We start from the raw sequence: 25,991 nt of genomic DNA, 5'->3' as shown, positions 1-25,991 counted from the left end.
CTGCCCTCAAGGCCGAGTTGAGCCGATGGCGGCTGTAGGGGCTGGGTGGGTGGCAGCGGGAAGGGAGATTCTGAGCCCCGCGCCGTGCTAGTTCCTTTCTGCACACCGTGCGTTCAGGTACACACACTGGAGTCTGGATCTGGCCGGAGGAGTTGGGCAGAGCGTAGAGATGGAGGTCACCATCTGGGGGGATGTGAGATTGAATCCATGGTCTGTTTCTTAAAAGCAGGGACTAGTGACATGTCATCGCCGATTTGTGCTTCCGTTTCTTCTTCTGTAGCGTGTGGATAAATAGAGATAAATACAGCCCCCTGACCCCAGTGTTGTTGTACAGTTAAATGAGATAATATAGCATATAAAGCCTTCAGCATGGTGCTGGCCACATGGTAACGGCTTGATAAATGTTACCCAGGGACACCCGTGCCTTTCTACGTGTGTGTGTGTGTGTAGGCGGTGGGGGGAGTCATGTGGGTGGTGTTTGCAGAGCGTGTGTCCTGCCGTGTCACTGAAGAAAATATCCAACAGGCTGTTCACAAAAACCAAGACGGAAACAACCCAAATGTCCATCGGCTGACGAGTGGGTAAACCAAATGCGGCTTCTCAGTTCAATGGAATATTATTCAGCCATAAAAAAGGAACAGCGTGGTGATACATGCTACAATGTGGGTGAACCTCAAAAACATTTAGGTGAAAGGAGCCAAATAGAAAGCAACACATACTGTATGGTTCCACTGATGTGAAATGGCCAGAACAGGCAAATCCACAGAGACAGACAGCAGACCAGTGGTCGCCATGGACGGAGGGTGGGGGGCAGAGAGCGACTGCTTAGTGGGTGCGGGCTTTCCTTTGGGACGATGCAAGTGTCTCAGCGCTAAACTGCGCTGGAGGTTGTACAGCACCGTGAATGCGCTAAATGCCACTGAATTGTACATTTTTAAATGGTTAGTGTTTAATTTTATGTCGTATGAATTCTACCACAGTCTTTAAAAGAGCAGCAGGGGGAGATGAGGACTGAAGCCCACTCCCCTGATCCAAGAGGTAATGGCGTCACCATTATTATTACTGCCGCTGGTGTTGTTGGCCATCCAAGGCAGGGCCGGAGGGGGCTCCCCTGCCCTCTGATTTGATCTCTCTCCTTTGAGGCAGGGGTTTGTGTGGGGGGCTGGGGGCAAATCCTTCCTCGTGGCGGAAGGGTGGTACCATATAGAGTCAGGCTGTGCGGTGTGGGTCCCCTGCATGACTCAGGCGACGTCCACACACGGAGAGAAGAGATCGTCCCCAGGCCCCAGCGTGGCCCGCCTGCCTGGGCGGCCACCCCCCAGACAGCCTGCTGTTCCCAGCCTGGCCCCCCGGCCGGGCAAGACTTCCCCTCCTCCCCCTCCACCCCCTCCCCCTCCTCCCCTCCCCCTCCTCCCCCTCCCCCTCCCCCTCCTCCCCCTCCCCCTCCTCCCTCTTCCCCTCCTCCCCTCCCCCTCCTCCCCTCCTCCCCTCCCCCTCCTCCCCCTCCTCCCTTCCCCCTCCCCTCCTCCCCCTCCTCCCCCTCCTCCCCCTCCTCCCCATCCTCCCCATACTCCCCATCCTCCCCTCCCCTTCCCCTCATCCCCTCCCCCTCCTCCTCCCCCTGCCCAGGAACGGTGCCGGGAGCTTTCCCGACTTGTGTCTTGAATCAGCCCAGAGCCTGCTCTTGGGGGCCTTCAGACTCATGATTCATACTCGCTTTTGGAGAAATCCCCATGGAAACAAGCAGGCATGTCTGGGCGGGAGGGAGCTGGCTCCCCAGAAAGGCAGGGGGAGGCGAAGCCTGGTGGCATCCTGCCAGCATTAGGGGCTGAGGTCAGGGGCTGTTTTCAGGGGGCCTTTGGTCACCCCACTCCCTGCCATCTCTGCCACATGGAAAGTGGAGAAGGTACAGAGTTTGGAACATCAACCCTGAAGGCCTTTGGGGGTCACTGGGGGCCCTGATGAGTTCCCTTCAAGCCCTGCTGTCTCTAGTCCAGATCCAGGTGTTGTGTGGACAGGGAAAAAGCTCCTCTCAGAAACAGAAGCAGGGAGGCAATGTTCTCTTCCCTGTCTGGCAACACCAGGGCCCACCCTGGCCCCTCATCAGTCCCTGAGAGCAAAAGGGCAAAGGCATCCCCGACCTGTTCCCTGACTCCCATGGGAAAGCAAGAGCCAGGACCTGGCTTGCAGAAGGACCCTCCTGCAGAGGGACCCCCCCTCCTGCAGAAGGAACCCCCCCTGCAGAAGGAACCCCCCCCTGCAGAAGGATTCCCCCTTGCAAAAAGACCCTGCTTGCAAACTTCTGAGACACCAGCACCCATGCCGTGCAGTTACATTGCAGGCCCTCATCGAGCAGGCGGTTGCTCAGAACTCACACGGGTCAGAGTAGCGTCCAGCAGGACCCAGCCAAGCTGGTGGCCCAGGGTAAAGCCCCCCAGGCTTAGCCAGGACTCCCCAGATCTCTTTAATTTCTCTTTAATGAGAGCAATTTGGCAACAACATAAAATATGCTCTTACCCTTTGTCCCAGTAATTCCATTTCTGGGAATCCGGCCTAAGGAAATAATCCTAAACATGGGGTAGAAAAACATGTTTCACAAGGATGTTCATTGTGGAGTTGTTTATAGTAGCATAAAGTGAAGCCACCGCAGTGTCTAGGGGAGGGGGTGGGAGTGGTGATGAGACAAACGGGGGTCAAATACTTAATAGGCACTAAAATGGTTGTTCTGAAGATGGGATGGGCATGTTCAGAATGGGTTCAGAATATGGAATGGGCATATGCTGTAACATGTGAAAAAAGGCGAGTTTCAGAATTATGTGTACCTGTAAAAAAAATTACGTATAAAAAATAATCAGGGGCTTCCCTGGTGGCGCAGTGGTTGAGAGTCTGTCTGCCGATGCAGGGGACACGGGTTCGTGCCCCGGTCCGGGAGGATCCCACATGCCGCGGAGTGGCTGGGCCCGTGAGCCATGGCCACTGAGCCTGCGCGTCCGGAGCCTGTGCTCCGCAACGAGAGAGGCCACAACAGTGAGAGGCCCGCGCACCGCAAAAAAAAAAAAAAAAAAAAAAAAAATCAGGACAGTATACCAAAGCGCTTATGAGAGGCCTTGATAATGATTTTATCTGAAAGATTTCATTCTATTTATCGGCTTCCAACTCATCTTGAACATTCACGCATTGCCTTTCTTAGGTTTGAGTTGTAATTTACATTCAGTAAAATTCACCCTTTTAGCGTGCAGATCTGTGGATTTTGACAAATGTGTACAGGCAAGTAACCACCACCACAGTCGGGACAGAATATTTCCATCACCCCAGAAAGATCCTCCACGCCCCTCCCCCAGGCCCCTTGGTAACCAGTCCCCTCCCCCATCTGCTGGCAACCGCTGGTCTGATTTCAGCCCCTGTAGTTCTTGCTAATTCCAGGATGTCATACAAACGGAATCATACAGTACCTCTTGCACTGCTTTTACATGTAGAAATAACTTTTAATCTGCTTAATGTTCTCTTAAATGCACCTCTTAGAGCTGGATTTCCTAGCTTCCCTCAAGTAGAGAATTTAATTTTTCCTTTTTACCTAACTCAGCCTTTAACCCATGCAGGAATCTCCTCCGATGTAGCTCTGATCGTCATGTTCAGATTACCAGGGAATTATCAGTTATCTGTAAAATCATCCCAACAGTGTGAAAGTACCCAGGATGAAGGAGGTCCTTGGTCAGCATTAGCTCACACCTGCATCCAAAGAGCAGCGTGGGAGGTGGGGGGGGCTTCCAATCCCGATCTGCCCCGTTACCCTTGCAAGCCTCAGGGGCACCCCCTCCAGGCTCTGTCCATGATGATGATAATAGGATCAACAACAGGGGTAGCAGCAGCAGTTAATTTTTCTTAATAAGCATTTTATGTCAGAACAGTTTGAGATGCAAAGAAAAGTTGCAAAGACAGTACAGAGAGTTCCCACATACCCCACATCCCCTTTCCCCAATGGTTAATATCTTACAATAGCATGAGACATTTGTCACAGCGAATGAACCCGTATTGATATGCTCTTATTGAAGTCCACACTATATTTGATTTCCTTAGTTTTTCCCTAATGTCCTTTTTCTGTCCCAGGATCTCACATGGGCTCACAGTACATTTAGTCATCATGTCTCCGTAGACTTGGCGGGGACAGATGCTCAGACTTTCCTTGTTTCTGATGAGTACAGGTCAGGTATTTTGAGGACTGTCCCTCAACTGGGGTTTGTCTGCTGTTTTTCTCATGGTTAGACTAGAATTATGGCTTTAGAGGAGGAAGATCCCAGAATAAGAAACATTAGTGTTTCTCACAATTGTTCATATTATTGAGTTTTTCAGTATGTTCCAGATGCTGTGCTAAGCCCTTAACAAATTGGATTCCCTTTAAGGCTCCTAATACTCTCTTAAATTCTCATTTTACCATTGGAGGAAATGGGCTCAGAGAGGTGCAGTAACTTACGTAAAGACACCCAGTAAGTGGCTCAAACACAGGTCTCATTGATTCTCCAAATTTTGCTTTTAGCCAATACTGCTTCAAACAGCATCTGCTTTTAAAAAACAGTATGTATTTATTTATACCCGTTTCCCCAAAATGCCCGTGCTGAAACTTTTAGTCAAGGCCACCTTGAGACAGCTACAGCGGGGTCGAGAAAAAGGCCAGCACAGGTGGTTAGCTGGCCCTCCATCATGTTACATCCCACATGCCGTGGTCATCTGGAAAGTGTTCCCACGGGCTTGGTGGGCACTGGGCGGCACAGGGCCTTGCTGTGTCTTCGTCTCCAGGAGGCTGTGGTGGGAAATAGAAGCCTCCAGGCTTTCTGCTCATGTGCCCAAGGTGCAATTCTAAAGGAACGAGGCTGGCCATTTGCTCAGTTTGGATAATCAAATCCACCCCATTGTGGTCACGCTCTATACCGTTGTGGGATTTTGGGAATGGGTTTCTGTATGTCTGTCGTTTGGTGTGATCCAGACATTTTCTAGATGCCCTAGTGGCTGCGTCCTAGTACGTGTTCTCTGGCTTCTCTGTGCATCAAGGGGTCAGTGGCCTGGGGTTTGGGACCCAGCCAGACCTAGAAAAGGGAGAGAGATGGCCGTGGGCCACCAAGGAGAGCTCTTCAGCACATCCGGGCACCCAGGTGCCATTGCTTCCCAAAGGAGAGTTTTTAAAATTTATTAATTTATTTTTAATTTAATATTTGAAACTAGTAACCAAAGCCTCTTCCCAAGTATGTTATGCGTGTGATTGTAAGTAATAACACGGATGGACATTTTTTATTTAGGAAAATATTCCTTCATTTGTTAAGGAAATCACCTCCTAAATGTCAGGCGCGGATTAGGCACAAGAAACGGAGCAGGTAAAAATGCTCGCCCTCGTGGTGCTGACACACCAGCAGGGGAGACAGTCAGCAAGAAGCGCAAACGTAGTCACCCATCCGCCGGGCCCCTGGTGCCGCTGGTATTCTCAGGACAAGACGTGCTGTTGAGGCTGAGTCATGTACTGCAGAATACTGAGAACGTGCCAGCGCAGGGGATGTGGAACAGGGCAGAAGGGCCAAGGGGAGCCCACGTGTCTGCCTTTGGGATACACTGATAAGCCATCTTGGTTGGACACAGAGGCTGCCTGGGTTGGTGCCGAGGGGCAGCCCATGCACTGGTGAGAAGGGCTAGATGGACTTGGCTGCCTCATCCCCGCCCTGCCTGGGTGTCAGCAGCCCCATGGCTCATCTGGACCCATGCGGGAGCCTCTAGGCTGTTCCCTGCTTCCGCCAACTGCCTCCATGCAGCAGTCCCAGTGATGCTACGCCCACCCCATGGGCAACAATTCCCGGAATCCCACTGGGCCTTCCAGTCCCTCCAGGGATGGCCTGCCCATCTCTTCAAGACCGTTCTTACCCGCCCTCCCTCCCTTTGGCCTTTGCTCCTCCCTGAGCACTCCCAGCTTGTTCCCACCCCTGGGCCTTTGCACAGGCCATGGGCCCGCGACGCGCTTCCCCTCCGTCTTTCCGCGGCGCTCCAGCTCTCTGCCACCCGTCGCCACACCCTATCTTGGTTTTTGGTGCCGCACTTGGCCACTCTCCAATCGTTTGCTTATTTGGGTATTTTGTCTGTTTGCTGTCTCTTAGCCCCGCTGCGCTTCTGTCTTGTTCACTGCTGTATCCCCAGCAGCCAGCACGGGGCCTGGAACGTACCCGGTGCTCAATAAACATCTGTCAGATGAATGAACGAGTGAATGAATGAATGACCAAATCGATGGGTCAAGTTACTCTTACTTCCTGAGCGTGGTAACTGATCGTACCAGGGAGATTTGAGGCAGCCTAAGCCCTCAGCCTTTTCTCCTCCGCCACCACGACCACCGTACCTCAGCGTTGGCAGACAGAAATTGAAAATAAAAAACCTCGTGGAGGTCCTCAATCCTCGGGGTAACATTCACTTGTTGGGCCACCGATTTTAAATCGCTTGTATCACGGCTTAGTGGTCCGGGCAGAGATCCCTGAGTCAGCAGCTGAGTTCAAGCTTGGCCACGCCCCTTCCCGGCTGGGTGACTTTGGGCAAGTCACATGACCTGCTGAGTGTCAGCTTCCTCATCTGTGCAGTGGGGATGGCTCTTGTGAGGATTAAAGGAGATAGCACTTGCCATGTGCTTGGGGAGTGCTCGGCCTTTGTCAGAGCGTAGGAGATGTTAGCTGTTACTCTTCTCAGCTGTGTTGCACTCACCTCTGATTCTGCTGAAGTCTGGCTTCCTGGGGCCAGAGTGACAAGGACACTGCTGGTTCCCGGTGGCCAGCGCATCCCCCTGGTGCCTAGCGCCTTCTCCCCGTGACAGCGGAACTCACTCAGCCGTGAGTGGCTGTGAATTTCTCTTGCCCCACCCTTACCCCAGCATTGACCGATGATAGCCCTTATCATTCTCCCTTTCAGCACAAATGATGGAGCCCTTGCCACGTACCAGGCACTGGGGAGAGAGAGCAGGGACCAAGACACACACTGGCCTGACCTCACGGAGCTGCAGCCTGGCTAAGGAGGCAGACAGCAAACAGATAACGCATAGGTCCACAGTAATTAAAACGGGTATGGTCGAGACGTCCCTGGTGGTCCAGTGGTTAAGGCTCCGTGCTTCCACTGCAGGGGGCTTGGGTTCGATCCCTGATCGGGGAGCTAAGATCCCACTTGCCTCGCCTCGCGGCCAGAAAACCAAAACATAAAACCGAAGCAATATTGTAACAAATTCAATAAAGACTTTAAAAATAGTTCACATCAAAAAAAAAAAAAAAAAACCCAACAAAGCGGGCGTGGTAAGCACGTAGGGCACAGGGAGGGATGTGACCAGGTGGGTTATGGGGTCTGGAGAGTAGAAGAGGAGATGCCAGGGGTGGGTCGGGGGGACCACAGCCTTTTGGGGACCAAAGAGTAGCCTGAGTTTGCCGTGCTGTCAGCAGGCCTGTGTCTGTGTGTGGGTGCTCGGAAAGGGAGAGAGACAAAGGGGGTGGGGCCGGAGGAGGGTGCGAGACCATTCCTGCGGGGCCCCGTCGGTGGTGGATGGGAGTGTGGCATATGTGGTTGGGCCACTGGGAGCCACTGAAGGCTGCTGAGCAGGGGGGCAGAGGGATTGAGTTTGCCGACTTGGAACACGGCCCCGAGTGCCGAGTGGAGGACACGTATCTGTAGGGGGAGATGAGGCAAGGAGTCCAGTGGGGGTGGGTGGGCTGTGACTACTTTCTGGGCAGGAGAGGGTGGTGCCTTGGACATGGTGAGGGATGGAGGGGTCCAGGCTCCGGCTGTGCTGGGCCCCGCAGAAGCCCAGAGGAACACTGCACAGGCCTTGCCCTCAAAGGGCCCCCAGTCTGGTCCCAACTCTGCACGTCCCAACACATGGGCGGGTGTCCACCATGGCCCCCCTCCCCTCCAGCTGGATGCTGCCAGCTAGGAAAGATGGAGTCCTTTGGTCCCCAGAGTTGCCAAGTGACTGTACCAGCTCAGTCTGCTTGTTGCTAGAGTGAGAATGTTTTCCAGTGCAGATATCGTGCCTGATCTTGTAACCAATGTGTGTCTTCGCTTTTTCTTTTTTTGTTGCAGCCAACTGGGTACATGGAAAACTCAGTCTCCTACAGCGCCATAGAAGATGTTCAGCTGCTGTCCTGGGAGAATGCCCCGAAGTACTGTTTACAGCTTACAATTCCTGGGGGAACTGTCCTACTGCAGGTAGGATAAATAAACATGAACAAGCAGTTTCTGCTCCATATCCCCACTCACTTGCCCTCCTCTTATCCCTTGGAGGGAGACAGCCAACTATTAAGAGGAAAGGTTGTTTAACTTGGGATGTTTTTTTCCTCCAAGTACAAGAAAGGTGTAAATTGGGGCTTACTGTGGGAGACGGAGGAGTGCGTGCAGATGGAGCTCCTGCTGCACACCTGCCACCATCTAGGAGCTTTCCGTGTTGTGTTTTTATTGCTCTTAACAAAGCCAAAAAACGGGTTTTCTGATCTCCATTTTACAGATGAGGAAACTGAGGCACACAGGCACAGGCTTTAAAAGACTGTAGAAAGCACGTAAGCAACAGATGCTACCTTTTGCTGTACTTCGAGTGAGGAGGTTTCTTACTTCTCATTGATCTCAGTCTTTTGAGATTCTGATGGAAATATGAGCCACCTCCTTGGAAAAGGGTGCATTTTGTGTGTATTGATCGAGACTGTTGGTTGGATATGATGCAAACATTATTCAAATGACCTGAAGCAAAAAGAGAATTGGATGCTGTAAGTGTATTAAAGTAAGTGGAAGTCTAAGAGAGGACTTCAGGCATAGCTGGACCCAGGAGTCAAATGCTATCATTAATATTCAGTCTCTCTCTATCTCCTGGCTTTGCTTCTGTGTGCCGGTTCATTATCGGGCAGAGGCTCTCCATGTGGTGGGAAAGATGGACTTCTGGCAGCCTCAAACTACATTCTTGGAGCTTGTAATTCTTAAAAAACGTGAGAACGCATTTTCCTTTCAGTATCTTTCTATAAAATCTCATGGAAGATTCTGATTGGCCGTGCTATTGTCCGATTCACCCCAGGGGATGCCCTGTCCTGGGTTACATGCCCACCTTTACAGTGGCAGCTGTGTACTCTGATAGCCCTACCAGGACCTCATGGGAGGGGAGAGGTGGGTCCACCAAGAAAGGAATTGCGGCAGAAATAATAGCACGGCTGCTGCAGTACATGCATGTGACATGTTCTGTATCATTTCAGGGAGTGCCACCCCACTTTCCAACAGGGACCCCAAGTCAGAGACTCCTTGTCCCGAGAGAATGTACTCTCTCATCATTGGGAGGATGGTCTGCCTTGGGCTTTCTTCTAGGAACATTTTCTAACTCTGTCAGTCCGGGGAGACCTGCTTTGAGCCCAAAGAGATGCCCCATAAAACTTGTTTGAAAAGGGGCCACTGGATTGTTTTACAACATTGGAGCCAAGAGGCACACAGTTTGGCCTCTGAGGAATGCCGAGCCCCAGAAGCTGTGTGTAACAGCTAAGCATCCTTTAGGAAAACCCCGTCATTCACTGATGTCTCTTGGAAGACACCAGAGCCACACCTGCCTGTCTGTTTTCTTCTTAAATCTCTCACTCTCTACAGTTTGAATCACGGAGCACTGAGCCTGCCGTCCCATGTGCTAGGGCTGGGGGTGGGGAGGTGAGTCAGCCCCTCAGCCCCATCTTTTTTTTTTTTTTTTATTTTTAATTTATTTATTTATTTATGGCTGTGTTGGCTCTTCATTTCTGTGCGAGGCTTTCTCCAGTTGCGGCAAGTGGGGGCCACTCCTCATCGCGGTGCGCGGGCCTCTCACTATCGCGGCCTCTCTTGTTGCGGAGCACAGGCTCCAGACGCGCAGGCTCAGTAATTATGGCTCACGGGGCTAGTTGCTCCACGGTATGTGGGATCTTCCCAGACCAGGGTTCGAACCTGTGTCCCCTGCATTGGCAGGCAGATTCTCAACCACTGCGCCACCAGGGAAGCCCCCCTCAGCCCCATCTTTGAAGAGCTCCTGGGCCCCCCCCGGGGAGACAGAGCCATAAACAAATGACTACAGAGGTAGCAGCTGAAATAGAGTCCTGTCCCCAAGGACTGGGAGCCCAGAGCAGGGAGTGACTCACTGGGCCTAGGGGTACCAAAGAAGGCTCCGCCCGGGATGGTGATATTAGAGCTGGGTGTAGAGGGATGAGTAGGAATGGGCCAGGATGGGAGGCCACACCCTCCGGGCAGAGGGAAAAGGGGGTATAAAGCATGAATGTGGCGGAGGGGGCCTTCGCTGCCGTGGAGAAGAGGGGGAGGTGGATGCAGGGCCTTGCCCATGCGTCCGGAGTTGTTGGGTCGCAGCCAGACCATACAGGTCTTGTTAGCTGAGTGGAGAAGCCACAGTGTCATTCTGAGGGGCAGTAGGGAGTCACCGAAAGCTCCTAAGAGGTGGTGGCCCAGTAGAGGGATCAGTCCGTTTGCAGGGCAGAGGGTGCTGGATCCATGCGTGCCACGGGCAGGCAGGACGGAGAGAAACCTTGAGATAGCCCAGCTGGAGGAGGGAGGGCCCCGAGCCCCCAGCTCCCTGGGTGTGATGGTCGCTCCCCTGGTAGAGGCAGCTGGGTGGCCTCATTGCTTTGGGGGCTGGAGGGGCAGCCTACCCCCAAGGAGGACCTGAGCATCACTCGCCCCGGGGACAGGGGGCAGTGCGGCTTGGAGGATGTACGTCACCGGGCAGCGCCAGAATGTCCCTTTAATCTTGGCGGTGGCCATGGGCCGGCTGTGATGACTCGCCCGGCTGGGGCTGTGTCCCGCGGTGGCCTCACGTCAGAGCTCCCCGTGACGTGTTGACGGCGGGCGGGCCTGCGGCTGCTCCGCACCCCTGTCTCGCCGGGTCCCTGCTCCAGTGGACGGCGCAGCTGTCACAGCCCAGGCACCTGCGGGAGCCAGAGCGGGACTCAGAGCCAGGGCGGGACTCAGACCCAGGGCGGGAAGCGCTCGCAGCCTCCGCCCGCCCGTCCCCCGCCCCCCACCCGGGGAGGCCCAGGTGGGTGCAGCCCTGCCCCTGCCGCCTCGGTCTCTCCGTCACTGTCATTTCCATCGCTTCTACCTTCCTTCCTTCTTGTCGTCACCCTCCTCCTCTCCCTCCTGTGATTCATGGGTGGCGTGTGGCCGTCTTGTTATGTAAGCGGGTTCGAGTCATCTTGGAGATGGGCTCCACGCTGGGAGGTCCGTATGGTTATGGGGCAGCCCGGGGTAGGGGTCCCGTGGGGCCCGGGGTGGTGCCCGGAGGTGGCAGGCCGGGCGTCCCTCCCATGCTCTTGGGACGGTCAGCAGGATCCTCTGCTTTGGTTTGGTCCTGAGTCCCGTGACAGGAGCCAGAGCAGTGGCGTGACAGAGCAGCCTTCCCTGCTCCAGTGGGGGGTGGGCGGGGGAGGACCGAGAAGCAGCCAGGTGTGCTCGGGGGGTCAAGGCCACACTTTACCTGGGTGCTTCTGGTCAGCAGAGGGTGAAGATGCCGTGAACCGTGTTGTCCCTACATCAGCCACTGGCCACACGGGGTTGTTTGCACTTAAATTTAAGTTAATAAGTCAAGAAGGCAGTCTCTCAGTCCCCTAGCCGTGTTCCGAGTGCTCAGGACACGCGTGTGGCCCGCGGCCGCTGCTGTGCCGATGGAGAACGTTTCCGTCATCACACAAAGGATATGACCCCAGAACTTTTCATTTTGGCCCCATGCTCCGTGCACCGCTCCCGCCATGGGAAATAGCCTGAGAATGCAGGGGGGGGGTCCGTAGGGTTCCAGCATTCCTGCGTCCCTGAGTAGGGTTCCATCCTGCTGCATGTGGCACAGACGTTCTCTATGTAGGGGTGACGTCTGGGGGTCACAGGGGTCCTTGCCCTAGCGTGCCCGGTCTCTCTGTCTCGTTCAGGTTCTCCGTATCCACGTACGTCTGTTTCCCTCTGACTCTCTTTGACACTTCTTTCTCCATCTCTCCCCTCCCCTCCCCATCTCTGTCTCTTGATATACCTCACTCTCTGCTTCTCTTGTAGTTTCTTTTCCTCTGGTGTCTTTCTCCAGGCCTCTCTCTCCACCTGAGCCCTTCTGTCTGTGTGTCTGGACTGAACGCTCTCCTCCTCTCTCCCTCCCCTCTCCCTGCCCCTCTGCCCACAGCGTCCTTACACAGCTGCTTTGTGAGAACTTGACTCGGTACCTCACTCAGACCCCTGGGAACTGACCTGGGCACTGAGTTCAAGGAAGGTTAAGAAACGCTCTCAGGAGGACACGCCTCCCCCACTCTGCTCAGAGACACCGAGCAACACGCCAGCAGGTCGAGTCACCAGGCAAAGGCGCCAGCCTTCTTCCAGCCTGGGTCCAATTGGTGTGTTTCTGGATGCTTTGTGGTATTTCATCGTGAGCTCCCTAATATGCCATGTTATTAGAATCCCCGGGGGCAGAAAGGACCTATTTGTCTTCCTTCTTCCCTTAATGCCCTTTCGGCTGGCATTTCGCCGTGAGGAGTATCTCCACGAGTACATAAACAGTGCCGTGAAAGCATCCTGCGGGGGTGCTCGTTGCACGCCTGCGGGGTCGGGGAGCGAGCGGGGATTAAAGAACTGGGTGGCGGCACGTCACCTTCCGGGGAGTTCTGCCTCCCAGATGGGTTTCCACCCATTGATGAGAAGCGGACAGAGGCCACTGTTCGGAAAAACAAGCTTTTTCTTGGGCGGGACAAGAGCAAGGGGGCCCGCCCGCCCCCCCTTTCCCACGAGCTTCTGCTGCTGCTGCTTTCTGGAACGGCTTCCAAGACCCGCTCTTCTCCCTGACATTCCCGAAAGCCCCTCAGGAGGCCAGGCAACTGTTGATCCCAAACGCTGGCAGCAGGGGCAGGGACAGGGCGGGTGCCCTTCTTACTGGAAGCCAGAGAGAAAGACCTTTCCGGCCTGAAAAGCACGTGCTGTTTTTTCCCTAAGAAGTTGGGCCGGGGAAGGCGAACCTGGGAACGCTCACCCACCCATGGTGCACCCTTGACTGTTTATCTCACCTCTCGAGACAATACAACAATGAGGGAGAACTTGGCAACTTTCGAAGAGGAAATTAGGCAGAATTTGCCTGGAACGAGGCCCTTTCGGTATTCGAAAGCTTTATCACTGGGAGAGGTCGGCGCCTGCCCGAGCAGGCCTGCCTGCTTCCAGGGGTCTTTCCCAGGCTTGGATCCGGGCTCCGCTGAGTGACCCTCAGGACTCAGAGGTGGGCCCTGTGTCCCGTGGGGCCGGGTCATCCAGGCTCAGCCCTTCACACGTCAGTGTGGTGACTCGGCGGAAACTCACTCTGTCCCCCAGGCCGGGCACAGCCCAGTGCGCTCTCCATTCCCCTGGAAGGCACTTAGAGATAGATGCCTGTGCTGGGATTCCGGACGTCCCTCAGCAGCCCCTATCCTTCTTCAAAACTAGACAAGCCAAAGGAAGGAGCAGGATGAACCCATCCCCTCTGGGATGTCGCATCCTCTCTCTGGTTCTGTCATCGAGAGGGGACGCAGCTGTGAGGATGCGGTGGCCACACCACAGGTCGCCTCCCCTCTTCTGGAGGAAACTTCTGGCCTACCCTCTTGTGGGCGGTGGGGGGCCTCCTGGTGATTGGAGCCTTCCCGTTCATCAGCACGGCGCTTTCAGATTCCCCAGCCCAGTTCCTGGGAGCCCAGCTGCAGAGAGAGCAGGCTGTGGGCTCAGCCCAACCAGAGGCCCAGCCCAGCTCTACCATGCTCTCTCTACCTTTGTAACCTTGGGCAGCAGGATAACCTCTCTGGGCCGGCAATTTATCTGGAAACCGGACCCATAATACCTGTCTCCTTGGGTGCCGTGAGCATCAGCGATATTACATGTAAAATCCTTCAACACTACGCCTGGTGCACAGTAGGTGTTCAGGAAAAGACTGCCTTGATTATTTCTAGAGCCCTCGTCAAATATGACATGGGGAAGACAGGGTGTAGAGGCTGGACAGTTCTTTTGAAGTTTACTGCACATGAAATGTTCTTCAGTGAACAGAATGAGTATACCGATGCTTCGTCCAGCCAGCCATCTATTCACCTACCCATCCATTTATCCATCAGTCCGTTCACCCATCTGTCCATCCACCTATCCATTTATCCATGTATCCATCCAGTCATTCCTTCATTCATTCATTCAACAAGTCAGCCAAACTTTCATTTAACAAACATTTATCTGAGCTTTACGGACACAGTGTTGAATAAGTCAGACAGGGTCCCCGACCTCACAGGGCCCACAGGCCAGAAAGGAAGAAAAACAGCGAGACAAGCGATCACAGGGCAGTGTGACCTGTTCAGTGAGGCGTCATCACCTGATGTAGTCAAGGGTGGCGAGGGGGAAGGCACCACTCAGACAGGCATTCCAGAGAATTGCCATTTCAGGTGAGACACGAAAGGTGAACAGTTCAGCAGGCATTGAGGGAGGGGGTGAAGGGTTGTCCACACTGTGTGAAAGCCAGACTGAAACAAAGCAAGCCAGGTTATGCTAGGTTATGCTGCAGTGACAAGCAGCCCTGAATTCTAAGTGGCTTCAAACAGCAAAGGATTATTTCTCACTCCTGCTGCATGTCCATCATGGGTCGGCTGGAAGCACGCTCCATCTGCAGTCTTTCTGGTCAGCAGGGCAGGGGGAAGGGACCTCCTCAGTCGTGCGCTGGCTCGTCAAGGCTTCCACCGGAAGTGACACAAGTCCCATGGCTGTGCATTCCTACCTCGTGCCCGAAGGAGAGCTGGAGACGTTGGGGGAGGACACGGATGAGACCACAGCAAGTCTGGGTCTTGGTTTCCTCATCAGAAACAAGGCTGGAGAGGAAAAGGTTGGGTCAGAGTCGGGTCCTTACCCTTTGGTCCGTGGTGTGTTCTGAAACTGCTTGCACAATTGTGTGTGTGTGGCGGGGGGTTGTACACATGTGCACGTTACTTGGGTGCGAGTCCACAGCTTGTGTCAGGCTCTCAAAGGGTTTCAGGTTCCCATAAACCCCCAAAAGACCCAGTAGCCCTGGTCTGGGTGATCCTTGAAATCCCTTTGAGCCTCTGAATCAAAGAGCCGTTTGTTACAGTGGACGAACACGGCCAAGGCCTCTGTCTTCCTGCAAAGTGCAGCGAGCCTGCAGCGGAAGAGGGGACTGTGGCCGCCTCCGCTCCCAGTGGAGCTGGAAGGAATGGGCCCGCGGGCGGACGGGAGACGTTGGGTGTCTCTGCCTCCCAGGGGAGGTGGCTCGGGAAGCTGGGTGGCGTCACCCTTCCCCAGCAGGCTTCCTGTGCTTTGCCTCGCCTGAAATTAATTCACTCAGCGGACTCTTTAACACCAGGCTCGCTGCGGAGGCAGCACTTAATCCCACTGGATCCTGCCTCCTTTCCTAATCCTGTGGGCAGGACAGATAACCGGCAGGGGGCGTGGGCAGGGTAAGGGCTCTAAGAGCTGGGAAGCAGGGGAGGGAGGGTGGACCTGGCCAGGGCCTCGGGGAGGGCAAGGGGTTTCAAAAGCAGAGAGAAGTGGGCGAGCGCCCTCGAAGAACGGTGGGCACGGGGGCGATGGTGTGGTCAGGGCAGGGCTGGGTCGGACTCCTGCGCGGGCCGCAGGGCCCTCCACCTGCTCTGAGACTCGATTTCCTCATCTGTGAGATGGGAGTTTGCACGCACTCTCCCACATGAGCAAAGACCTGGAAAACGCAGGTTGTCCTGCCTGAAAGGTTAGGCTGAGAGGGGAGATGACGAAGGGCAGGTGAGATGGTGGTTCATGTCCCTGAAGAAATTCTCCTCCCCTCCAGACAGTGAGACGGCTGTGAAAGGCGGGGCACACAGACCCAAGTGAGACCAGGACAAGGCTGGACCGGACACGGGGCAGGAGAGGAAATCTCTGGAGCTGTCCCTGCTCAGCAGCGAGCTGGGCACATTGAATGAGCTCTGGGCAGGGCCAGAACCATCTGGCGTGTGAGCCCTGGGACCTGGCGGTGCCAGGAGGGCTCACAGTGTAACTGGGAGAAGCTGTGTCTCTGGGAGCTGGCTGGCTCCTTCTGGAGAGACAGCTGCAGGGAAAAACGGATCCGGCGGGGCCGTGGGGACCCATCAGGACTCCAAGACGCAAGCAGCAGAGGTGGACTCAGGCTATCGCGAGCGGGAAGGGAAATATACTAGAAGGACTGGCGGGATCCTGGAGAGCCGAGGCCGGTGTGGGAGCCGTGTCCCAGCCCAGTAACCATCTTTAAAGGAAGACACAGCCCTTGCTTCATAAAGAATTGTCAGCCCCCCACCCCCCATCTCGACATCACTTGCTCGAGACCCAGAGTCCCAGCAGGAGCTTCTGATTGCCCAGTCAGATCACCTGCTCACACATGGCCAAGGGAGGGGCCAGGAGGCCCATTTAAAGATCTTTAGTCCCCTGCTGGCCTAGCCCTTAGGTTAGCCTTCTGGGCTTTCACTGCCGTGGCCCAGGTTCAATCCCTGGTCAGGGAACTGAGATCCCACAAGCCGCGTGGCATGGCCAAAAAAACAAAAAAAAGATCTTTAACCGGGACTCACACTGGAGAGGCCCCAGAATGGGAAGGGCTGGGCCTGGTTGTGGGGAAGACTGGTCTGTGTTGGACTGGATTGCCGAGGCAGGGAAAGGAGTCAGCATCCACCACTTACTACCATTGCCCTCCTGTTTCTTGCATTGTTTGTTTGTGTTCATTCGTTCTTGTGCAACCAGCCCTGATGGTACTACTGGCCACGCTAATCAGAGTGAGGGAGTTGGAAATGAGACCCTGCCCTCAGGGAGTTTACAGTCCTCTCGTTCATTCATTTGTTCATTCCTTCAGCAGGTCTCTCTCAGGCACCTCATGCCCCAGGCCCTGGGGATACAGTGATGGTCACACGGGGGTCACGCACGGGTCACTCGTGTCGGCAGGGCAGCATGCTGGGTTGCCCAGTGGGCGCAGAAGAGGGAGAACACGGGTCTCCTTCCCCCGCTCCTTCTCCACTTCCCTCTCCTCTGCTGTCTCCTCTCTCTTCCTTTGTGTCTTCTCTCGGTCTTTCAGTCCAGCCAGTGACACCTTGTGGGCACTGTCTGGGCTCCCCGTGGACCCTCAGAACCAATGCAGTGATCCACGTCAGCACTAAACCAACCTGGCCATGCCTCCTGTATTCATTGCCTACTGCTACCGTGGCAAGTTACCACAAATTTACCACAAAAACAACACACATTTGTTATCTGACTATTGTGAAGCGCCGAATCCAGCACAGGCCCCACTGGGCTAAAAGCAAGGTATGCGCAGGGCTGGTTCCTTCGGAGACTCCAGGCAAGAACCCATTGCCTTGCCATTTCCAGCTTCTGGAGGCCGCCTACATCCCTGGGCTCACGGCCACATCATTCCAACCTCTACTTCCCTCTCTGACTCTCTGACCTCCTGCCTGTCTGTTATGTAGACCCTTGTGATGACATTGGTTCACCCAGAGATTCCAGAGTCATCTCCCCATCTCGGGGTTTTTCACTTAATGACATCTGCAAAGTCCCTTTGCACCTAAAGTCACGCATTCCCAGGGTATTAGGACATGGACAGTCTTCGGAAGCCCCTCATTCAACCTACCACACCTCCCCTCTCTCTGGCTACGTCGGTGTGTTAAAAAGCAGACAGATGGTCGCGGACCAGAAGCATGCTGCAGCCAGCTCATACCGGCTTGTACCAGCACCCAAGAGCCGATCGGGGTCAGCTCTTCTCAGCTCTGGTCCAGGGACGGCCCCTGGTAGCGTGGAACCGGCCAAATGCCATCATTCACGGAAGGCCCCAGGCACACTGTGCCCGGGGCTTTTTATCCAGGAGAGCCTGTTGTGACGCATTTATCAACACAGCGCTGGCCGTGCTGCTGCCGGCTCCCTGCTGTTGGTAGTGTTTGCACATGCCTGGTGCCGCGCTGAGTAAGCGTTTTACACGGATTATCTCATCATTTGGTATCTGCACCGCTACTCCTGAGTGTGGGATGTATTTTGTCACCCTAATGAACAAGAATTGTCCTGAGAGCACAGCTAGGTCAGCACTGACAGGAGGTGACCCAGGCATGGACCCTCCAGAGGGGGGCTTCTGGTCCCCGCGGTGGACTCCCCTTCAGCCTCTGCTGCCCCTGTCAGGTGTCACGGGCTCTGCATCGTCAGGGAACTTGCTCCAGGTCACACCAGGGCAGAATGGGGGCTTGAACCCGGGTCTGCTGGAGACTCAGCTGCTGCAGATGTTCCTGCATCACACGGAGGGTGTCCCCCAGCCTGCTCCCCACGTGGGGCAGAAAGACAAACTCACCTTGCCTCCAGGTGCTGGAGTGGATCTGTTCAGGGTTTGGAACGAGTCTCCGAGCTTTGCTCACGGGAGCCTGATTCCCGGCTGCACAGGCCACTGAACTGGTTCATTCGTTCTGGCCCAGAGATTTGCCCAAACTCTGCTCCGGGCGAGCTGCTGACATTTCGTCGATGATTTGGCGGGAGTGGGGGGAGGTAATCTGCAAGACCTGGATCTCCTTGAACGAGGGTGACCCCAAGTTGCACACGCTGTGCGTGCGTGCACGTGTCCACCTGTGTGGCTCAGGAAAAGAAGATGGGCATTCCTGCTTGGGGCGAGGCTCCGGCCCTGTCAGAGCCCCTTGCCCATCAGGGTCACGGCGACTTGAAACAGGGAGCTGCGGGGTCAGGCAGGGAACAGACGCTGCATTTCTGCCTTGGGGGTGGCCAGCAGCAAACTTGAAACGCCTTCACACTGTGGTTTCAGCATGAGTCAGACCGCCGGTTCAGGCCCTGCCCCACACCTACTGCCTGTGAGCCCGTGGGAGAGTTTAACCTCTCGAGCCTCAGTTTCCTCATCTGTACCATAGGGATAATGGTGCTGACAGTGCCAGCTTCCCAGCACGGACTGACGAGGACTGGAGGAGCCAGTCCACGCGTGGGGCTTAGTGCTCCGTCTAGGGCCTGTCAGACGTGCCGTAAATCCTGCTTTTGCCATCAGCAAATCTGCTAGAACCGGGGGTGAGAGCGGCGTGAGGCTGAGCGGCCCGAGGTCTCTGAACGGGTGTGGAGTGGATCAGGGAAGGCCTGGCTCCCTGCGCGGTGCTTTGAAATGTAGTTCTGCCCGAGGTCAAGGCTGGGTGCTCTCTACCACAGCTTTCTGCAGTTGGCAGGAGGTGCAGTGGTTAAACCCGCAGGCTTGGAAGCCGTGCTCTGGGTTTAAGTGCGGTCAGTGGACGTGAGAGCTCGGGGTCTCAGTTTTTCCCTTTGTGAAATAGACGCAGTGTTGCCCGCCTCGTAGGGCTGTCGTGAGGGCTGATGACAGATTACGTGGATAACAAAGGCCCGGTGCCTGGAGCAGGGCTTGGGGAGCACCCAGGCAGCTACATTATCATCCTCATCTCCCTACACGCCTCTTCCCCACTCATCCTGGCCCCTTCTCTGATCCCGGATGAGTTGAGATATGTGTACAGTTTAAGCTCTTCCAGGCACCCGTGTCTACCCAGCAGAATAAGCGCCCGGTGGCAGCAATGTCTATTTCAGACAAGTCCCCCAGGCGACCACTTCCGGTCTGGTTTTACACACAAGGGGTTCAGCTTGGTGCATGCCTCGGGAGGCTCTGCAGGGCCACAGGGCAGAGCCTGCAGGACGGAGCCGGCTGGGGCTCTCATGCTGGCCTGTAAAATGCTCTGAAATGCTGCGAGCCGGCGACTTGACCTTGCTGTCCTGTTCTTCTCGTTGCAGGCTGCCAACAGCTACCTACGAGACCAGTGGTTCCATTCTCTGCAGTGGAAGGTAAGTCCTGACTCGCTTGCTTGTGGGAGGAGCTGGTCTGCCACCCAGAGACGTGAGGGCAGAGGTCTCCTGCCTTCTAGGAGGCTCAGCCCAGGGGCTTTGCTCCACTGTGTGGAAGCCCCCCACCTCCCTCTTGGATGGTTGATACCTTTCCCCCTTGCGATGGTGACACTGTGCTTGTGCCCGGCTGGCCCTTGACTTTGCCCAGGAGCCTTATCGTGTGGTGCCTGCCTGATCTCAGGACAGGGGCTCATCTGAGGGGCTCGAGGTGATGGGTTGAAAGGAACTTCCGAAGGCGCCAGCAGAGGTAAATTTATCAGAGGTGCAGAAGCCCAACCGTATTTCCAGAGGCTTCACTTCCTTTGGCCCTAATTTCCCAGTTCTAGCTCTGCATAGCATGGTCCCCGGACTTCTAATCCACACAGTGAATTAGCTCCCGACTGGTCACCTTCAAGACCCAGGGGCCAGATTTATGAGAAGGGTCCTCCCAGCCCCCTGGGGAGTCCGCGTTCTGCTCCGTGGCTCAGGACCTTCGCACCCTGCCCCCCTGTCTCTCCTGCCTTCTGACCTTTTAGTTTAGAACAAGGCGTGACAGGCCCACGGGCTCGCAGAGCCAGCAGGGTATGGCTAGGATGACCGGTGCCTGTCCTGAGCTGTCATCTTTACTGTAATCTGGAGCGCGGTGGGGGACGAGCAGCTGGCCCTGGACAGGGTTTGAGACCATGTGCCGTGTTGGGATGACCAAAGGGACACTTAGAATTCTTCTCGTCCTCTGGAGGGGCTCTCGTCACAGCTGGGCGGAGGACAGAAATACAACCCCGGAAAATTACATTCCTGGTCCCAAAGAGGGCCACTCCCCTCCTTTCCCCGACAGCTGCAGGTCCTCTCCTTTGTGCCAGCGTGGCCATCTCAGAGGCTGAACGGGAGTCTCCAAGTGGGGGCCGCAAAGGGAAAGGACTAGCATTTACTGAGCACCTACTGTGTGCCTGGAACGTGAGGCTGGCCCATCACGCCTATTGCACCCTTGCGGCAGCCTCGTAAGGCGGCTTGTTGTCATTGCTCCCATTTTTTATACAGGGAAGGCGAGGCCAGACCGGAGCCCAACTCCCATAGCTGGTAAGGGCCTGGGGCAGTGTTCAGGCCCAGGTTGTTGCCGTTCCTGGGGATTTCTGGACGCAGGCAGAAGGCCCCGGGTGACAGCTAAGCAGGCAAGTGGCACGTGCCTGCTTGGAGTCTGCAGGTGCTGCTGAGAGCTTGATTTCTGCAGGGACATCGTCCCTAAGGCCTGGCTCTCTGCCGCCAGGTGTGTCCCGGGACAGGCAGGACATACATCAGGACCTGCCAGGGGCCACCGGGGAGGTAAATGCCGGAGCAGTCTAGAGGGAGGGAGGAATAGAGGCACGGGGCGGTGGGGGCCCTGCAGGAAAGGCCGCTTCACTGCCACGGACAGTGGTTACTTAGAGGCTTCCCTCTTCTGTCGTTCATGCGTGTTTTCCTTGGGGGTCCTCAGGAAGTGATTGCCTTGCTTTTTCTTAGGTCAGGGTGGGGCAGGAGGTACTTGGAGACATACCGCCTACTTGACAGTTTGGGGAAACGCCTCTTTGAAAAGGTGGCCGAGATCAGTGTCAAGGAAGAGGTGGTCTTTAGTGGATTCCACAGAGCTCTGCTTTCCTCCTTGCCCTGGGCCACGTTTTCTTCAACCATTTTCGGGAATCTCTGGGAACACCTAAAAGGCAGTGCTTGTGAAATGTGTGAATATTATGCAGCTACAAGGGATGACTAAGATGGTGGGCATAGAAAGCCAGATTTCGGGAGATCAGTGACAGCCAGAAGGATGATTTAAGAGTGACAAGCTTGAAATGTACACATTCAGACGTCAAGGATTGCATGTGGGGTTCAGACAGTTGATTGAGCAAGTACAGAACTGGGGATCCCTGGGCTTCTAGCAGTTCTCATAAGGACCTGGATATCTGCACTCAGTTTTGGTGGTGTTTGGTTTGTGTATGGTTGTTAAATCTAATCAGTTGAATTTTTAAAAAGAAAAGAGGACTTCCCTGGTGGCGCAGTGGTTGAGAGTCCGCCTGCCGATGCAGGGGACACGGGTTCGTGCCCCGGTCCGGGAAGATCCCACATGCCGCGGAGCGGCTGGGCCCGTGAGCCATGGCCTCTGAGCCTGCACGTCTGGAGCCTGTGCTCCGCAACGGGAGACGCCGCAGCGGTGAGAGGCCCGCGTACCGCAAAAAAAAAAAAAAAGAAAAGAAAGCAAGCATCCCGGAAACTCAGGATATCAAGGAATCAGCAGATGCTCAGCAGTGAGTGGCCCTTTTGCCAGGTGAAGGAGGGTGACCTTTGTTCTCACTGTTTCGATATCTGCTCGTGTCTTAGGCACGTGTAAGATGCTAGCAGTTTTTCCCTTTGGACACGCCCCCCCATAATTTAGGTATGCTGCCACCAGGTGGCAGTGATATTTCAGTATCAGCGACCTGATTTCATTTCTGCGGCTCTTTGCCACTCGGTTTTGATGAGATTGGAGGGAGGCGTGCTCACCTTCCTTGTAAAATGGCAAAGAAACATAAGGTGTTTCTGAGGTACTGCCAGCTGGTGAAATGAGTTGAGACCCAGATTCGAATCCTGGTTCTATAGGTGACTCATCTTGTGGTCCGCATAGATTCTAGCAAGTGTTCATTGATTCATATGTGGTTACTGAGTACCTACAATATACAAGGCACGGCCAGGGGCTTTCCTGTTCCTTGTCATTCAGCAAGTGACAAGGCTCAGAGAGGTCTAGTTACTTGCCCATAGTCACACAGTGGATTTCAGTACAGCTTCGTGGAGCTGCCCTTTCTCCTCCTTGATCCAGCTGTGTGTGATCCTGAGCTTTGGCATTTTCAGCCCACTCGGGATGTGTCCTGCTTCTCCCACCTGATACAGCCACTCTCTCCTCTGTAGTTACCACCAACCATTTGGGGTTTTTCTTTTTCTTTCCTTTTCTTTTCTCTATCTTTAACTAAAAGGGGGGGGGGGAATCAATAGAACATCCAAAATTAAGGACTTTTAGAAACCCCACAACCTCAAAATTTTAAATTTTCTAAATGTTGTGTTTATCACCTTTTCTCCTATACCAACATATACGTCCCTGTTGTAGCTGCAGCGCAGATAGAGAATACTTTTTCTATTTTTAAAGAATGTTAGCTCTTAAATGCTGCGTTCCTGTTGCTTTATCGAGTTTTTATCCAGTTATGCTGACACCTCCAGGGCATTCTCCACAGGTGTGATATTGCCTCCAAGGGGGTCAAAATTGGTATTTTGGGGCTTAAAAAACCTTAAGTTATTCCAGTGGTGTGTGGCCTTCCTAGTTCAACCTACTCAACAAAATCTTACTGTCTAGAATTTAGTTTCAAAGGGATCAGGGCAAGGTGTGTGGTGGGGGGCCGGGGGCGGATATCTTAAAAGGCTCCTTAGGGGAATGATAATGGAAAAGAAACTTGAGAAGCACCGCTCTAGAATCTACCTCAGGTTGTGATGTTGAACAAGGCAGAGTCTGAGTAACACACCTGTGTGATGCTCTTGATGCCTGTCTCCATGCTGGGGGTCCCGTTGCTCTCGTGGCCTCAGCTCAGCTCTGTGCGTCCACAGGCCGTCACAGCGCGTCGGGAGCTTCCCCTCCGCGCTGGACTCTGTATTTTAAGCGTCATCTCAGCTCACTGAATGGTCTGTTGTTGACGTTTGCATGTGAGGGAATCGGAGTCACTTGTCCAAGGTGCCAGGGCCCCCAGAGGGGGGACAGGGGTTTGACCCACAACATCCTGGCCCCCCGGACCCCCTTCCCTACCTCTCCCTCTCTCCGGGCATCTCTGCCCTTCCTCCCGGATTCCCGCCCTTGGGCAGCACTGATCAGGGAGGTGCAGGGAAGGCCTGGGGCCCGGAGGAGAATGACAGGAAGGGGGTGGGACCGCAGCGGAGCACGCTGTCCTCGGGGCTGTCTGGGGAGGCCAGGCCTGTTTGGTTTGGGTGGCTTGGCCCCTGAGGCCAGTTCCTGGGGGGATGGAGGCATAAACAGTTGTACTGAGTTGATGAGGCCTCATTTCTGACTCAGATGCACCTTGGAAGCCACGTCCTGCGGAGACAGGCCTGCCCGTGTGTGTCAGGCTGTGAGGGGACAGGCCTGTGTGGGTGTACGAGGCCAGGAGGGGACAGACCTGGTTTGTGTGACACAGCCAGAGTGTGCTGCAGCCTGTGAGGGTCCAGTGTGTGTTTATAACGCTGTCAGGAAGCTGGCCTGTTTCTAGGTTCAAGCCGAGAGGCCCAGGTGCTCACAGCTGTGAGGACAGGCCCGTCTGGGCGCACAAGGCCCCGAGTACCTGGCTGGGAAGAGACATGTGCATAAGGTGCCCCCGAAAAAGCCAGGTACCAAAAAGCGCCCGCTTTGTGTAGCCGGCGCTTCTGGTGCCTCCAGCTCTGAAAGACGCCTTCTGCCTCCCTGAGAGGGCTTCCTCGGCCCTTGCACCGAAGTCTTGAAAACCAAGATGATTTTCTCCCTGGGGGAAGCTGGGGCACCAACGACAGCCCCAGGGGCCGACCGAGCGCCGTGGCGGGGAGCAGGCTGTGTGAGACCACAAGCCGCCTGTTTTCCTGTCGCAAGGCCGCCAGGCAGAGGAACGCACTTGGCTCTGGGAAAATCCCAGCCCAGGTTCGCATCCCCTCTGGCCTGCTGCCCTGGCCACGCTGCCGCCCTCTCCCCGAGTCCCCAGGCAGGGTTTCCCAAGCCCCTGGGGCGGCCACAGCGACTTGGTCACCCCATTCTCTGTAGAGAGTAGGAGGGTGGAGAAGAACGTGGGGTCTGTGTGTGTGTGTGTGTGTGTGTGTGTGTGTGAGCGCGAGGGGGTGACTGTGTTATGGGTGCATTGGGTGTGGGGTGTGTTTTTTGGGGCCTCAGTTTTCTCCTCTGTGAAATGGGGAAATTGCTAACCAGCACCTCGCCCACTGGGTCAGTGTGAAGAAGGGCTGCCCTCCCAGGGCCGTGGGAGCATCATCCCCTGCGCCCTTATCAGAGCAGCCAGCGGGTGGGAGTGGGCACCCAGCCCCTGCAGTGCCCCCGTGGCATGTCTGTAAGATCCGAGGGGGTGGGCAGTCTGTCCTCGGAGGGCCCTGCCTGGCGCAGGCTGTGGGGCGCTCCTATCGCCAGGCCTGCAGTAGCGGTTCTGCAAGGTCTTTGCTACCCCGCCTCATGGATGAGGGGACGGCCATTGCCAAGGGCGGCCGCTCCCAATGGTGTCACAGTCTAGCTTCCACATCAGGCCCTGGGCTGAGCCCCAACCAGGGTCCCCGGTGCATAGGTGAGGAACTGGGGGTGTAGGGCGTGCCTGGGAGCCTGACTTCTCTCTCCCATCGGGTCGCCCTTTTGGGAAGGCTGGACCACCACCCCCAGTCCCATGCAGGGAGAGAGGCCCCGCTGGTGCTGAGATTCCTGGGGGAAGCTGGGTCAGAGGGGACAGAAGGCCCTTGAGCTGATGCTCCTCCCTGAGGGGAAGCTGCGCAGGGGAAGGGTGGGACCCTTCAGTGGGAGCTGTCACCCTCCACTCTGACCTTCCTCCTGGACCCTCCTCCCTCTCCCTCTTGGGCACAGGAGTCCGAGACCTTTACTCCCAGGGGAAGAGCCACTTCTAGTCCCGCAGCCGCGGCCCCTGGACTACCCCGCTCTATCCACTGCAGATCCCCCAGAGCACGCATCCCCTAAAACACGTGCCCGAGCCTAAATCCAGCCCTGCCTCAGCACACGGCGGCCGGTGGCCTCAGCACCCGTCACGGGACGCTCCTCCTGTGCTGAGCAGGTGCCAGCACCTCGCGCACCACCCCGCTGAATCCCCGCAGCCCTGAGGAGGGGACACGTCCTCCTGCTGCCCCGTTTCACAGATGCGGAGACAGAGGCCGAGAGGTGAACTGCTTGCTCAAGGGCCCGCACCTATTAAGTGACAGAGCTGGGGTCTGAACACAAGTTTGATTCCAGAACCTGGGATCGTCACCACTGGGAACGTGGCTTCCGCTGCACACGTGTGTGCGCGCACACATAGGCAGACACGCATACGCACCAGACGGTTCCTCCCTCACACCTGCGGGCTTGCGCTCCTGACCATCCCCGTCGCCTGTCTGTCCTCGTGCCTGGCGTGTCGGGGGCTGTGGTATTT

General features: G+C 55.5%; 1 protein-coding gene across 1 annotated transcript in view; it reads left to right on the top strand.

The window, feature by feature from the left end:
* The window catches only part of CMIP (c-Maf inducing protein), a 238,260-nt gene that overhangs the window by 138,243 nt on the left and 74,026 nt on the right, over positions 1-25,991 (top strand). The window contains exons 2-3 of the mRNA XM_033406408.2: positions 8,086-8,211; positions 19,756-19,806. Coding sequence (XP_033262299.2) covers positions 8,086-8,211; positions 19,756-19,806 — 177 coding nt within the window. The remainder of the gene's footprint in view (positions 1-8,085; positions 8,212-19,755; positions 19,807-25,991) is intronic.

The sequence above is a fragment of the Orcinus orca genome, chromosome 20 (assembly GCF_937001465.1).
Source record: "Orcinus orca chromosome 20, mOrcOrc1.1, whole genome shotgun sequence".
Lineage (NCBI taxonomy): Eukaryota > Metazoa > Chordata > Mammalia > Artiodactyla > Delphinidae > Orcinus > Orcinus orca.
The sequence above is the reverse complement of the archived record's forward strand: the minus strand, read 5'-3'. Positions and strand labels throughout refer to the sequence as shown.